A 16,451-nucleotide genomic window follows, 5' to 3' on the forward strand; every position below is an offset into this window, starting at 1 on the left:
TATCTTCAATCCCTCTAAAAATTCAGAGAACTACAATAAATCACAAGTCATCTCATCAAATCTAGGAAGATCACGATATCTCTGCATTTCATCACATCAGATGTTCACAAAAAGGTCACCTTCAAGACTGGTTGGAGTTCCGCTTGACTCGTGAGGATAATTTAAATCGTAAAGCTCCTTGGTTTGATAGTTATACAGATATCCTGGAAACAAACATATGAAGCCTTGTTACACGTAGCAACTATTTTCATTCGGTAAATGACAACTTCCCTTTGCAATCTTAGACTTTATCATGACTGGAGCATTTCTGTTGTAAATGACTGCATTAAATGGTGGATGTTGTCCCTTGACATACGAACTCAAGAATTGTTAAAACCAAAATTTAAAAGCTTGTATCACTAGGATCTCAATTTCCTAAGAAATCTTGTACGCCTGGAATTATTGAATTATGCAGCACGCACTCACACAAAGTGTACTTCATTTTGTTTTCATTTCTAAAGCACAATAGCAAATGCTTCTAACATCAATGTTTCCAATTTGAGTGGAATTGTGGACTATCAAAAGTTCATCAACCATGCTCGATTTGTGCATTTGAGAGCGGGAACTCAAACTTGATCATATCCATCATGCTACAATGTATGAAGATCTACTTTCTAAAAGAGCACCCTATGGCCTTCAAGGATGCCCCTTTGATCCGGAGTGACATGACTCCAAATCCCAATGATAAGTAAGAGTGAGAATGTGATGTGCAAATATTATAACCTGGAAAGGTGAAAGGGGGAAGCTTTATTGAAGCCCAAGATCTAAGGGTTCCAAAACTTGGCCAAACTTTGCACGTCCCAAAACTGAGAATATGAACCACAAGGATTTCAGATAAAAAGAGAAGGGGCCTTCGGTGGCACTACTCACCACCCCGATGGCTGTTCATTCACACTCAGCATATCCCTCCGTGAGAGTATGATCTATTATGCTACCTTTTGGGCTGCGTCCGGTTTGTGAACGCAGCCCGTCAGCTATAAGCTGACCTCTTGTATCTTGTTCTCGAAGTAATATAATTAGCACTGTTTTTTCGGCAAAAAAAAAAAAAAGATAAAAAGAGAAGGCATAGCCTTTCCTCAAATCACCATTCAATCTTTTCAATGCTTCTAGCCATACTCAAGTAGATATGCCTGTGTTACAATGTAAACAAAGTCTAGAAGGAAATACTAAGGAAAACATGTTAGCGTTGCTGAAGATCTAGTTCCACAAGCAATGCAAGAATTTCATAACCAACAAAAATTGTCAACGAGAGCCCTTACAGATCCTGCCCTACAGATACTCCGTTTTGACAAAAGTTTGCCATTTCATTAAACAATGTATTATAGGCTCTCAGGAAGGCACATGACATTCACCTGCTGTTCTTGTGATGTCTTCTGCGCTCGCAGGTCTTCTACCTTTCCCTTCTTCCCTCTTTTTCCCTTGCTTCAAACCGAATCATCTCAGATGACTGCAGATTGACATGGCTAGCATTTAGAAAGTTTCTCGTGTGATGAGGCGAAAGTTGGCTCAAAAAAACTTATGCTGTTGCTTCGTAAAACCTTCCACAGAAACCTCCCATACTATGTGACTTTCTGCAAGAAAGTCTTCAGTTGCCGACTAGTTTTCGGCACTGGCAAAGCCCGTAATCTTATCAAGATCCATTTCAATTCCTTCTTCCAAAATGCTGGGCCCAAGAAGTCTCACCTTGTCTTCTGCTATATGACATTTACTGGGGTTCAAATTCCCATGAGCATCATCTATTCTTTTCAAGGCCAAATGAGTCTTCTCCGGATGCTCCTCAACCGAAGTGTAGATGCAAAAATCATCTATGAAGACTCATATGAATTTCCCCAATGAACTTTTGAAAAGTAGCTGAAGCATTAACCAAACCAAATAGCATGACACAGAAGGCATGAGTCCCCCAGCGTGTCACAAAAATCATCTTCCTCCGATCTTCCTCACAATATGAATCTCATAGTACCACGAATACCCATCACACACCATGTACCTTTCACGACCAGCCAATTAATCTAGGATTTCATCCTTGAATGGAAGGGGATAAAAGTTCCTCTTTGTGCAAGCATCCAATGGACACAAAACCACCACTTCCCTCCCTTTTTTGGCATGACAACCACAGCAGACACCCATTTTGAATTTTCCACAGGAAAATAAAATCAGCAGCCAAAAGCTCACTTATTTCTTGCTTCAGCACATCAGCCTGAATCACTCCCAATCTCCTAAGTTTTTGAACTACGGGCTGAGCATCAGGCCTCAACTTGATTTCATGCTCCACCATCGTAACATTGTGCATCTACCAGTAGTCTGTAATGAAAGGCTGAGGAAAAATATCAAGCACATCCAGATATTCCTCTTTCTCAAAGGCTTCCCAACATGGGTTTAATATTTTCTGATTTATTGCCCTTCTTTCAGCCCTCTTATCAGCATCTAGTCCAAGAAGAGCAGGTCTGACCCCATTGGTTTGTGGACTTCTAGTTGCGGACTTGAGCTCACCAGTCTCAGTTCTCTCTAGTTGCCTTTTTGTTGTCCCGCTACTTGGAGAGCAGCCTTAGCTGTCTAGTGCTCCTCAAAGCCTAGCTGCAGCTCCCATTTTCGACTCAAGGATTAGGGGTGTGAAGGCATGTGCCTTCTCCGCCTTAGCTGCGAGCCCCTTCCTTTGTCTTTTCTCCTTCTCTTCTTTTTTCCACCCCCCCTCCTCTACTGTCATGGCACAACGATTTGTTTGTATTTCTCGAAGAAGAATCTTGGTGGTGACCCTTAATTTGGCAAGAGGGACTCAATTGGTAGCACCCTTGCCTCCCCAAGCCATTAAGGTTCTCCTTTCTCCAGAAGACACGCAATAGGTGAAGAATGCAATGCAGTCACTCTAGGACAAGGCGATGATGGCCAGGATTGTGGGACTCAATGGATCAAGCCGAGTTTGGCACTAGAGGGTGATCACATTTAGGAGGATACCATCTATGGGAGAGGAGTCTTCCTTCTCTAGCTGGATTCCCTCAACACCACCCTAGCCCTTGTGGAGCAGAGCCCTATCTTACTCAAGCTGCACCTAGTCTACCTCATTCCTTGGAACCACGGGTTTACAGTTGATGACATGGACACGACCCATCCCGTGCCTCGTTTCCTGGTGACGCACCACTTCCCAGAGCTCCAGAAGGGAACCGTCCTATCCCTCACTCAATTGAGAGATGCTTTGGTATGGTGCTCAAGTCTCAACCTCAGTCACCATCGCTAGTGGTAGCAGATAACAAAGTTCCTTGTCCCAGGGTGATAGTCGAGTACACCAAGAACCTATTCGAGGAGATCCTTCTTGAAACTATCGATGGAGGAGAGTTTAGACAACGAGTTGAGATCTCGGGTCTGCCAAGTCAATTTCTACGGTGTAGACACATGGGGCATTAGGCACGTGATAGCCAGAGGGGTGCACAAGAAAAGCATCATTCGAAATAGTCTATCAGAAGATCATTTTCCACCTACTCTAAAAACCAAAGATGAGATATTTGCAGCCGATCAATATGTTAGAGACTATAAGAGGCTAGCATATAAGAATAGAAGAGACTTGAATCTCCAAGAAGGAGATTGGGTGTTACTCAAGTTCAAAAAAGTAAGGCTTGGGAAGATTAGGGGCAAAGAGAAGGTGTATCCAAAGCTTTCCACTAGGTATCTTTCCGAGTGAGCCAATCAATGAAAATGCCTACCTGCATTGGAAGATTCACAATGCTTTTCATGTGAGTCTTCTAAAGAAGTACCAAGGACCTGAGCCTATAAAACCAGTCTTGGAAGAGCCACCAGATGTGGAAGAGACACAGGAGATTCTCCACCTGAGTAGATTGTGTACCACACCAAAAAGAAAGGCCCTGAAGCAAGGTCACCCGCACGTATCTTGTAAAATTTAAGAACTATTCAGCATTGAATGCCAATTTTGTATGGATGAAGAAATTTTCGTAAAGTATCCACAGATTTTGCAGTTGTATAAAGAGACTCTTTAGTTGAGAACCACTAATTCAAAGCAAAGGGTGTGTCACAGAATTGTATTCGTCCTCTTCCACGCCATGTTGGAAAGTTGCAGGAAGAAAGAGAGAAATGGGAGTGGGGAGCTCCCCATGCAAGACGTTAGAGAAAGTCTCCATTTCATAATTTGTTTTTGTTTCTATGCATGGTGGGGATGCCCAAGAGGACTAGGATTAGTCCAGAGTACAAGAATACATGCATTGGCTAACAAATTAATGGGTGAAATGTGTTGGATTTGTTTATTTGTGGTAGGAGACTAAGATAGTGCTAAATTCACCCACATTTTTAAGGGGGAAAGCACAATTAAATGAGCGACCAGCTTTAAAGAAGGGCCTACAGGTGGAAAAAGAGCTACAATGAATTTGAGCGCCCATGTTTATAGGAAAAACCTTATGCTTTCCAGTCTATTCATCCTACTTTGGATAAAAGCACATACTTTTTGTGGGAAAAGCCAAAAAGTAAGGCTGGCCTCATAGTCTTAAATTCAAGAGTTGTCGTGCTCTTTTGTATGATTCTGAGAACCTGCCAGTTCTATTGCTCCCTTGTGAGCCTTCTTTGTATCTAGTTATTTTGTTGAACTAAAATCCTTCTGCGGGGTCCAGCCCTTATTTCTAGGCCCTAGTGTGCCTGTGAACTCTTCTCTCCCTCTCTCCTTCCATATTCAATTGTCTTCCTAGCTGAATCACTGCAGCCCTTCACTCGCATAAGTTCCCTGCACTTAGTATTAGTTATGGACCTGAATTCAAAGTGCATGGAGCTGCTGCGATTTGATGAAGATCTGTGAATTTACTTATCAATTGAGTTTCATAGTACACGGACTTTTCCGTATCCTTGGTACCATATTTTGAAAATGAAGTCATAGAGTGGGTAGCTAGATGGTAAAAGATGGTTCCCCTACACACAGCCCCATGAATATACCACTTGGGGCGCTCAAGTCGATTGCAGGATTGAAAATTCTATTCTAACATTACCAAATTGCATTTTATGAGAGTTGACTCATAATGCTTGAAGCATTGCTGATATGTAAAATGTCAACTATATGTCATGGCATCCTAACTTGCATCACTGACGCCCAAAGTAATTGCTCATGACAGGCAGCAAGATACGTGCATATATCACTTGATCTCCATATCTTGGTGCTCAAACCCAGTTTCTATCACATAGAAAAGCTATCCAATGCAGCCCTTTCAGGTCAGCTTAACAGAATGGATTTGGTTGGTAGACTACAGAGCATAGAATATTTCTATGCTTCAGGGTAAGTAGTATAGGGCAGCTTGGAGGTGGGTCAATGTTTTCATTCATTCATATGGACCGCTGTACAATCCAATGTACAAATTAAGGATGTTTCATGTTTTAAACCAACAACACACTGCCTACCGCTTCACTTCAGAAGGATACAAATATTTGTGTTGAAGGCCTTCTTAGACCCTATGGCTAGAATTTCAGGGTGAAAATTCATGCTTTCAAGGAGCAGTGGCTCGGTGACACGTTTCTGAAGGAGAAGGAAGTGAGTGAGAGCAAGAGAGATTGAGAGTGCAGGAAGCTTGGAAGCTGAAGACGTAGTTGCAATAGAATAGAGTGTAAAGAGTACAACACAAAGTGAGAAGGATAAGGTTTTGTCCTAGTGACAAAACCTTAGTAGTCACTAACCATAGTTAGTGAACTAACTGCAGTTAGGGGGAAAAACCTCTTAGTGAGGGAAAAGTGCCCCTAACTAGCTTATTATATTACATTGGTCACTGCTGAATTATATCTATAATTCTAACACCCCCCTGCAGTGCCAATGTCATGTACAAGGCTGATCAATCACCAAACGGATATAAGTTCAGGGCACTGCGAAATGCCTCAAACTTCTCACGTGGTAGCGCTTTGGTGAAAATATCTGCAACGTTGTCATGTGTGGACACAAAGATCATACTGATCTCTCCTGCATGCAACTTCTCTCTGACATAGTGATAGTGAACCTCAATGTGCTTCGTGCGAGCATGAAACACTGTTGGAATTATATCTATAATTCAGCAGTGACCAATGTAATATAATAAGTTAGTTAGGGGCACTTTTCCCTCTTTTAGAGGTTTTTCCCCCTAACTGCAGTTAGTTCACTAACTATGGTTAGTGACTACTAAGGTTTTGTCACTATGACAAAACCTTATCTACACTACTTTGTGTTGTACTCTTCTACACTCTATTGAGCAACTACAGCTTCCAAGCTTTTGACTCTCTCACTCTCTCTAGCTCTCATTCTCTCCGTTTTCTTCAATTGGTATCAGAGCAGGTTCTAGGCTTGTGTGCCCTCAGCTCCTTCTTCATACCAGTGCCTTACCTTGAGCTCCAGCCCGCTCCAATCCGTCCGTACAGTCCGTACGACTGTACGGAAGCCTTACACAGGTTTCGCCATTTGCAGCGCTGTACTTCGCCGTACACCGTACATCGTACAGCGCCGTACCTACGAAAAGTCTCGTCATATGCGCGCCGTACATCGTACTTCGCCGTACACCGTACCTGTCGATGCAGCGCCGTACACCGTGGACAGATACCGTACGCCGTCGTGGTCACCGTACCTGTCGACGCTGTACATCCCGTACGGTGCCGTACAAACTGTACGGCATCTCCGTACAGTATTCAGTACAGTAAATCTGTACTGAATCTGCTTCAGTACAGCAGCAGGTATCTTCTCGGTTTTGGACGAGATTTGACAGGTGATTTTTGGCAGGTCATCTTTGATTTGGCAAGGCAGGCTAAGCTTGCAGACAGCCATTGTTTGGCTAAGTATTCTGCAAGAACATTTGGGGCATTTTACAGATTGAAGCCATTGCAATCATTGGGCAAGTTTGAAGCTAACACAAGAGCAAAATTGCAGATTTGTCTGAAATTTGGGGCTTTTGTATTAAAATTGCAGATTTGGGGCTTTTGGCATTTTTACCCCTTTCTGGCTGCAATTTCTAGCCACAAATTGGGGCTTTTGTGTTTGGAGAGCATTTTTTGGAGTATTCTGTACATACTGCCTTTCTTGGAGTGTTTGGAACACTTTTGGCAGATTTTGGAGAGTGTTTTATGCTTGGACAGATTTCTGACAGCTCAAGTGCAGAAATCTAAGTTGCATATACAGCCCGTGCTTGGGTGTGGTTTTTGGGAGTTGTGCATTTTATTCCCAGTAAGGGAATTCAGCTTTGTATTTGCTTCAATTCCTTTTTCAGATATGGCCCATCAAAATCAGAATGATTTTCAGTTCGGTGGTCTTTCTCAGGAAGACAAATTAGATGGTACCAACTACTCCCTCTGGAGTTTCATGGTACGTAATATTCTGATTTCTCGCAATTTATGGGATTATGTCAATGGGGATGAAATCCGACCAGCAGATATTGCACCTGCTACCCCTCCTCACCAAGGAGGTGGAAGAGGTCGTGCACAAGGTGCAGCTGCAGGACAAGTTGTTGGTGCAGCTACAGTTAATACTCCTGAGCAAAAGAGATGGGATTCACGGGATGCCTTAGCCTTGTCTTGCATCTCTCTTTCAGTGAAAAGATCAATCATTCCGCATATCCGGTCGTGTAAGACCTCCAGGGCAGCGTGGGATATTTTGGAAAGCATGTATGCAGCACGGAATGATGCCAGGGTATCTTTTTTAAAAAGAGAGTTGAGCAATACACATATGGAGGAGGGTGACTCCATGTCAGCCCACCTCACTAAGCTACAGGATCTCAGAGAGCAGTTGTTAAATATAGATGAAATTATTCCTGATTCAGAGATGATTACAACCACTCTGAATTCTCTTCCTGAGTCTTATCTCAGCTTTCATACTTCGCTGAATTTATCATTGAGGGGGGGTGCAAATCCTCTTTCTTTTCATGAGCTGATAGGACTTCTGCTTCAGGAAGAGCAGACCAGGAAAAATTTGGCTTCACGTGCAGGTGAACAAGCCATGCTCTCAAAATTCAAATAAAAAACAAAGGGACAGGCAAAAACAGCAGCAAATCAGCCTTCCAGTGGGTCAGGACAGCCTTCACAAAAGGCTAAAAGTGATGCAAGCAAGCCCAAAAAGAAGGGTTTCTGTCACTACTGCAAAAAGCCAGGTCATCACATAGCAGAATGCAGGAAAAGGATTGCAAAGGAAAAGAAAAACAGCTCAGGAATGGCTGTTTCAGATTCAGCCCCTTGTGCATCTGACAGTGGGGATGCTGCAGCCAACTTTGTTGGTCAAGATTATGCCTTTTTATCTTGCATTTCTGATTCTAGGTTGGCTGTTCCAGATGATCGGGATAGTACAACTTCTTGCAGTGATGATACATATGCATTTTTGACTTGCAGTTTTGACTCTCCTTCAGATGCATCTGCTTTCAGTGTTGATGAAACACTGAACACATGGTATTTTGACAGCGGTGCATCCAAGCACATCACTTCGAGGAAGTGTCTCTTTACTTCCTTGAATCCACCCCCTGTTGGTAAGAAAGTCACTTGTGCCAACAACTCCTCATATTCAGTACGTGGCACAGGAGAAGTTGAGCTCACTGCAATTGATGGCTCAATTTTCAGACTTTCTGATGTTTTATATGTGCCTGGCATAACCAAAAATCTCCTTTCAGTGTCCACTCTTAACAGAGATGGATTTCAGGTCATCTTTGAGGATGACAAATGTGCTGTCCGGGACAGGGAAGCTAACTATGCCTTAATGTTATCTGGTACTCTGCTGCGTGGGCTTTTTCAGCTTGATATTTTTCAGAAAAGAGCAGCTCATGCTTTGGCAATTTCTTCCCCTACAGTTGCCATGCAAAATGCAGAATTATGGCATGCCAGATATGGCCACATGCATTACAACAGCTTGATGACACTTCAGAAATTTTCAATGGTTGATGCATTGCCCCCTCTTGAGATACCTCCTCCACATGCCTGTGAAGGGTGCATTTTAGGTAAAATGCATAGATTTCCCTTCAAGAAGGATGGTTCAGTTAAAGCTGTTCGCAAATTGCAGCTTATACACAGTGATGTCTGTGGTCCTATGAGGACTCCTTCATTGGGTGGTCATCTCTACTTTGTCACATTTATTGATGACTACTCCAATGTTACTTGGGTTTATGGGCTGAAAAAGAAATCTGAAGTGTTCACAGTGTTTAAACACTTTTTAGCCATGGTTGAAAATGAAACCGGGCTCAAGATACAGATATTACGCACGGATAGAGGTGGGGAATACCTATCTGCAGAATTTGATGCTTTCCTCAAACAAAAGGGTATTGTGCATCAGCTCACAGTCAGGCTGACCCCTCAGCAAAATGGCAAAGCTGAGAGGAAAAATAGAACCCTCATGGAAATGGACAGATGTATGCTGAAAAGCAAACACATGCCTCATAAATTCTGGTTAGAGGGTTTGATGTGTGCCAATTACATTTTGAACAGGGCTCCCACTAAGGCTTTAAAAACAAAAACTCCTTTTGAGGTCTGGAATGACAGGAAGCCTTCAGTGGATCACTTCCGAGTCTTTGGATGCCTTGCCTATGCACATGTGCCAGTTGAATTTAGGCACAAATTGTCAGATAAAGCCATCAAATGCATATTTGTTGGATACAGTGCAGAAAGCAAGGGGCATCGTCTCTACAATCCTGCTACACGCAAAATCATTGTAAGTAGAGATGTGATATTTTCTGAAAATTCAGCTTACACTCAGGCTGATTTTCAAATGCCTTCACCTTCAGAAGATGTATTTCAAGGGTTGCTACCCATTGCTTTGGGTTCCCCTGCTGATTTTTCTGATCCAAATCAGAATTTACAGCAACCTTCAAATGCTTCAGTTCCGCCACGGGATGTCATGCCTCCTCCACAGGAAGTGGAACAAGTGGTACAGCAAGAAATTGCAGACATACATGCAGCAAAAACAGTCCCAAACTGGCTGTTACAGACTCTCCGGGAGAGTAAACTTGATGCCCCGTTACCTGGCAGGACTCGCAGTGCAGCAAGGCACATGGAAGGTGCTAATTCAGTAGAATCAGCATATGCATGTACTCTCCTTGATGAAGAGGAGCCTGCCACATTTGAAGAGGCACAAGGTAATGTGCATTGGATGAATGCCATGCACGATGAGTTGCAGTCCATTGCCAAAAATCAGACTTGGGATGTTGTGGACTTGCCTTGGGGTAAACATGCTATTGGCACACGATGGGTATTTAAAGTCAAACGGAAGCCAGATGGCTCCATTGACAGATATAAAGCCAGGCTGGTTGCTAAAGGCTATGCTCAGAAAAAGGGCATAGATTATGAGGAGACTTTTGCTCCTACATCCCGAATGACCACCATCCGATCAGTAATTACAATGGCTGCACATTTTGAGTGGAATGTTCATCAGTTGGACATCAAAACAGCCTTCTTAAATGGGGACTTGCTGGAAGAGGTGTATGTCAAACCACCTCCGGGTTTTGGAATTACAGCAAATGCACTTCAAGTCTGCAAGCTTAATAAAGCTTTATATGGGCTGAAACAGGCCCCTCGTGCATGGTATGCCAAAATACATGCCTTTTTGACCAGCAAGGGGCTGCACAATAGTCCTACTGAGAGCACCCTCTACATCAAGATGGATGGGGGGGAAATATTAGTCATCCTTCTTTATGTTGATGACTTACTGCTCACAGGGTCCAATGACGACAAAATTGCAGATTTCAAAACTGATTTGCAGACCCACTTTGATATGTCAGATTTGGGGCTGCTTCATTTTTATTTGGGGATCCAGTTCTCTCATGAGAAACGTGGCACTGTTATGTCTCAGTCCAAGTATGTTCAGAAACTTTTGGACAGATTTAACATGCAAGAGTGTAAGCCCATATCTACTCCTATGGAACCGGGGCTGAAACTCACAATGCATGATGCAGGAGAATCAGTTGATGCCACACTTTAAAGTCAAGCTGTTGGATGCCTCATATATCTCTGCAATACTAGGCCTGATATTCAGTTTGCAGTATCTCAGGTGAGCAGGTATATGCACAGCCCTAAAACTATGCATTGGCAGGCAGTTAAGCGCATCTTCCGTTATTTGCAAGGCACCAAGTCTTTTGGCTTACTATTTCCCAGGGGGGGTACAACCGAGCTGGAGGGTAATAAACAGCCTATGGATTCACGTCAACGACTGAATTAAAACTGTCCACAACTCTCTCTTCTCCAAAGCTCTCCCTCTCTCTCCCTCTCTCTGAACAAACACTAGGGCCCAGGACAAATTGTCGGGCTAGACCCCCCCGAAGGTCTTTATTACTTTCAGAAAAACTGTTACAAAAGTTCAGCAGGAAGCTGTCTCGTAAGTCTCTCCTCCTACGTAAAAAGAATTCCTTCTTTACAAGGGCTTCAAACCCCATTCAAATTGGCAACATGCCACTTGTCTACAATCTAGACTAACTCTTATTACAAGCCTCTTAGGGCCATTCTGGAGTCTTCAAAGCTCTCGGTCACACGAACCGCTTCCTAGGTGCTTGTCAGGCTCCCATTTCGCTTAGGAAAAATAATCCTTCTAGTACCTGCAACAATTAATTAAAGCGCACCACCATGGTACCCATTAATTGTTAGCACTTTGCATGCAAATAACACACTGTGGACTAATCCTAGTCACGGTGGGCGTCCCCACTGAACACATGTGCACATCTAAACAAATATATATATATATAAATATATATATATATTTTCTCTGGTTGACCGAGGTCAACACTCTTGATTATAATTAAAGAGCTTCGACCAAGGGTCAAGGCGCCTTAATTATAGCCAAGTCTCTCCAACCGGAGTTGGCACATCTTGGTTAACCGGGGTTAACCCTCTTGGCGCAGGCCAAGTCTTGTTGACCGAAGTCAACATTCTCTGACCGTAGTTAGGTTTACTTGACTGGAGTCAAGTATCTTTGACCGTAGTCAATCCTTTGACCATTAAAATGACTCTTCGACCGTAATTAACACATATAACATTCTTTAATTAAGATCAAATAAATGGTCAACTGTACTTTGACTTAGGATATTTACATTGTGGTGACATCCCCTCGGCTTCTATTCAGTTGACCTCAACTGAAAAGCTTCCTTGTAAACATCCAAAAGCTGTGGATGATCGGATAACATGTCTTCGTCCATCCACTTGGCATCTAATGCCGTATAATTCTTGAATTTTACAAGATACCTGTAAAATTCCTTACCCTGAGGGCCTTTACGTACAGTATGGTACACAATTTGCTCTGGCTGAAGGACTTCCTCCAGCTCATCCACTTCTGGTGGATCTTCTGATACTGGTTCTGTAGGCTCTGGTCCTTGAAATTTCTTTAGAAGACTCACATGGAATGCATTGTGAATCCTCCAATGCTCTGGCAATGCTAATCTGTATGCAACCTCATTTATTCTTTCTATAATCCTGAAAGGGCCATAGTATCTGGGAGATAACTTTGCATACACTTTGTGTTTGCCTTTAAACTTGCGGAGCCTAGCTTTTTCAAACTTTAAAAGTACCCAGTCCCCTTCCTTGAGATCCAACTGTCTCCTATGTTTATCTGCAGCTCTTTTATGTTTCTCTTGAGACCTTTCAATTGCTGTCCGGACTTGGCTGTAAGCTGTCTGGAGGTCCCTCACAAACTGATCAGCTGCAAATATTTCATCTTTAGTCCTTAATATAGGTGGCAAAATCACCTTCCCATATATGACTTCAAAAGGGGCTTTCCCTGTAGAGCTATGTACTGTATTATTGTAAGCAAACTCTACTAACGGTAGGTACTTTTCCCAGTCTGAACTTTGGTCACCCACGTAGCATTTCAGCATATCCAAAATGGTAGAATTTGCTACTTCACTTTGACCATCTGTCTGGGGATGGAAAGAAGAAGAAAAATTCAGATTCGTCCCCATGTTATCAAATAAAGCTCTCCAGAATAGACTGGTCATTCTGGGGTCTCGATCACTAACAATGGACTTAGGCATACCATGATGTTTAAAGATCTGTGCCATGAATAGCTTAGCCATATGATCTGCCTTTATGGTTTTGCGAACCGGAAGGAAATGAGCTTGCTTGCTGAATCTGTCTATGATAGTCCAAATTCCGTCATTCCCTGACTTTGATCTTGGCAAATCAAAAATAAAGTCCATTGTAATATTTTCCCATGGTGCCTGAGGCACGGGAAGAGGCATAAGTAGGCCAGGTGTCTTGTGTCTATCATATTTCATTTTCTGACACGTAAGGCATTCAGTAACAAACTGATGTATATCTTTGCGCATTCCTGGCCAAAAGAAATACCTCTCTAGTGCTAGAGTTGTTGCTGTAATTCCTCTATGTCCAGCATAGGGAGGTGCATGGCATTCCCCCAAAATCTTTTTCCTCATCTCCTGGGTGATGCATAGGCAATCATCTTTCATTAAATACCCATCTTTCAGGGAATAGTGATTGGTGGGTTGCCCTTCTTGCATCTGCTGTAAAATTTCACCAAAATCAGAATCATGAACATATTGTTCCCTCATGCCTTCCAGGTCCTGATGGTAAGCAATAGTTACATTATTGACCTGGGGTCTTCGGGACAAGGCATCTGCCACTCTGTTCCGAATTCCTGGAGCATGTTTGCCCATTTCATATGCTTCTCTGAAAGTTTGGTCTGAGTCAAAAAGTATTTCAGACTTTGGTGATCTGTTTTTACAGTAAAATCTGCACCCAAAAGATAGTGTTTCCATGTATGGATAGCATGAATTACAGCCAATAACTCTTTCTCATAGATTCCTAAATATCTTTCCGCATCCCGAAGTCGTCTGCTTTCATAGGCTACTACATGACCATTCTGATGCAATGCAGCCCCAACACATTCTCCACAAGCATCACAATCCACATCAAAAGACTGATACAGATCCGGAACTACCAGAATAGGCTCTGTAGTCAACTTTTCCTTGAGTGTATTGAATGCTTTCTTCTGTGATAATCCCCATGTGAAAGCTGCATTTTTCTTAGTGAGGTCATGTAATGGAGCTGCGATATCAGCAAAGTGTCTGATAAATCTTCTGTAGTAAGAACACAAGCCTAAGAAGCTTCGAACTTCATGCACAGTTTTCAGCTCTGGCCATTCTTGAATGGCACGGATCTTCGCTGGATCCATTTGTATCCCATTCTTGGATATTATATGCCCTAGATAGTGGATTTCTTCCAAGAAGAACTCACTTTTCTTGCTGTTTGCATAGAGCTGATGATTTCTTAGCTCTTGAAACACTATAGCAAGATGTTCTCTGTGGTCTTCCTCTGTCTTAGAGAAAACTAAGATATCATCAAAGAAAGTACCGGTAAAATGCCTGTACTTTCTGAAAATGCGATCCATCATTCTGTTAAATGTGGCTGGAGCATTTGTCAATCCAAAAGGCATCACTAAGTATTCATACAACCCGAATGTTGTGCGGAATGCTGTCTTATGCACATCCTGAGGCTGTATCCTCACTTGGTGGTAGCCACTCTTCAAGTCTATCCTGCTGAAAACTGAAGCTCCATTTAACTGATCCAAGACATCATCAATACGCGGAATAGGGAATCTATTCTTGATGGTCATTTTGTTCAGTGCGCGATAATCAACACACATACGGAATGAACCATCTTTCTTCTGTACTAACAGTACAGGGGAACAAAAAGGAGACGAGCTGGGCTGAATCAAGCCTTTGGACAGCAAGTCTTGTACCTGAGCCATAATCTCCTCTCTCTGAGTCGCACTGACTCTATAAGGGGGTCTGTTTGGTGGCTCACTACCAGGCATTAACTCTATCTGATGATCTTCTGGTCTCTCTGGGGGTAACTCCCCTGGCAAAACATCAGAAAAACAATCTTTAAAGTTTACCAAAAACTGAAACTTATCTTTGTCTGCATCATTCATTTCAGCATGCATATCAGTCTCTTTTTCTTTTACAAAAACCATGTACGCAGAAATTGCAGACTTTATTGCTTTACCGCATGAAACATCAGATACAATGGGGATAGTGTCCCCTTTATTCCTGGCAATTACACGCTGATTTTTCCCCCTATGTACAAATTCCAGCACTCTTTCAGGAAGAGTCAACTTCACTGCCTTGCGGTGAAACCAAGGCATCCCCAAAACGACATCATAATGTTTCAGTGGAGAAATGAAGAAGTCTTCCTGATCCACATAACTCTGAACATGTAGACGGAGCTTCCCTATCAAGGGAGTAACTGGCACAGGGTTCCCACAAAACACTTGATCGGCATCCAAAGCCCTGCCTAACTCTTCCGTCTTTATTCCCAGCCTCAGGGCTAGATCCTCTGATATGAAATTATCAGTAGCCCCTGGATCAAATAAAATTAGCGCTTGCTGGTCTCTAACTTTGCCCCATGATAGCAGCAATTCTCGTTCTTCTGGGTTCAAAGCATGACCCAGTATATCAGGAATACCCCCCGCCATTGGCTTTTGCGGTCCTCGTGGCTTCTCTGCCTCTTTTCCCTTCGATGATGAAGGCTTTTCTGGGCACTGGGCAGCCACATGCCCCTCTTTACCGCACCTGAAGCATTTCCCATCTCTACGGAATTCCGCTATCTGTTCAGGGGTAAAAATAGATTTGCCTTTATAGGTCTTTGAGAACTGAGTACCCCTCGACTTCTGAGGCTGAAACCCTTTCTTTTCAGCCTTAGGGGACTCTTTCTTTTCTGATTTTATGAAATCAGATTTCTTTTTATCAGCACGTCCTGCATGCAAGGATGGCACTGTAGATGGATCTTGTAGCGGTACAAGACTCGCTACTGAGGCTGAATGCATAAGATCTTGAATATTCTTTGCCCCCAAAGCATTCACTACTGCCTGAATTCTTGGAGTGAGCCCTGCTCTGTACTTTCTCATCTGGGTACCTTTGGAGATCTTTTTGAACGGTGCAACCTGCAAATAAGCATCCCAGAACTTTTGGTTGTACCCATCCACTGTATCTCCTGCATCCATGTGCAAGCTGTCCCAGTCTTGAAGAACATGGTCTCTGAACTGTTTAGGCATGAACTGCTGGTAGAAGGCTTTCTTGAAGCCCTTCCACTTTCTTGGGGCTGACCCATCTGTAGTCAGTGCACTCCACCATGCACTAGCCGTTGCTGTTAAGTGTAAGCTGACCATTCTTAATTTGGAGGATTCTGAAAATTTCTCTGTACCGAATGCAGCATCAAACTGTCTGATAAACTGCAATGCTTTGTCTGTATGACCATACTGTCCATTGTAGGTCATAAACTTGACAGATTTTCCTCCCTCTTTAAATTCCCTGGTCGCTTTGGAAGACTTTCTCTTCCCAGACTTCTCGTGTTTCCTTCTTTTCCTGGATGGTTTATCTGATAAGGAAGAAGAAGACACAGAAGTCGAACTCGAGGTAGACGGTGATGGACTAGGAGATCGGTGATGACGCCTCGATCTCTTTTTACTATGGGACCGTCTCCTATGAGATCTATGAGATCTC

At 42.9% G+C, this 16,451-nt stretch overlaps 1 protein-coding gene across 2 annotated transcripts in view; it reads right to left on the minus strand.

Moving 5' to 3' along the window:
- Nucleotides 1-16,451, minus strand: part of LOC147901483 (S3 self-incompatibility locus-linked pollen protein) — a 174,202-nt gene that overhangs the window by 39,045 nt on the left and 118,706 nt on the right. For both annotated transcript variants that reach the window (XM_087374617.1, XM_087374616.1), the window contains exon 8: nucleotides 120-203. In XM_087374617.1, the coding sequence (XP_087230743.1) occupies nucleotides 120-203 (84 nt within the window). The remainder of the gene's footprint in view (nucleotides 1-119; nucleotides 204-16,451) is intronic.

This window comes from Dipteris shenzhenensis, chromosome 5 (assembly GCF_047967505.1).
Source record: "Dipteris shenzhenensis isolate YYH24624 ecotype China chromosome 5, Dip_SZ_1.0, whole genome shotgun sequence".
In the NCBI taxonomy this organism is placed as follows: Eukaryota; Viridiplantae; Streptophyta; class Polypodiopsida; order Gleicheniales; family Dipteridaceae; genus Dipteris; species Dipteris shenzhenensis.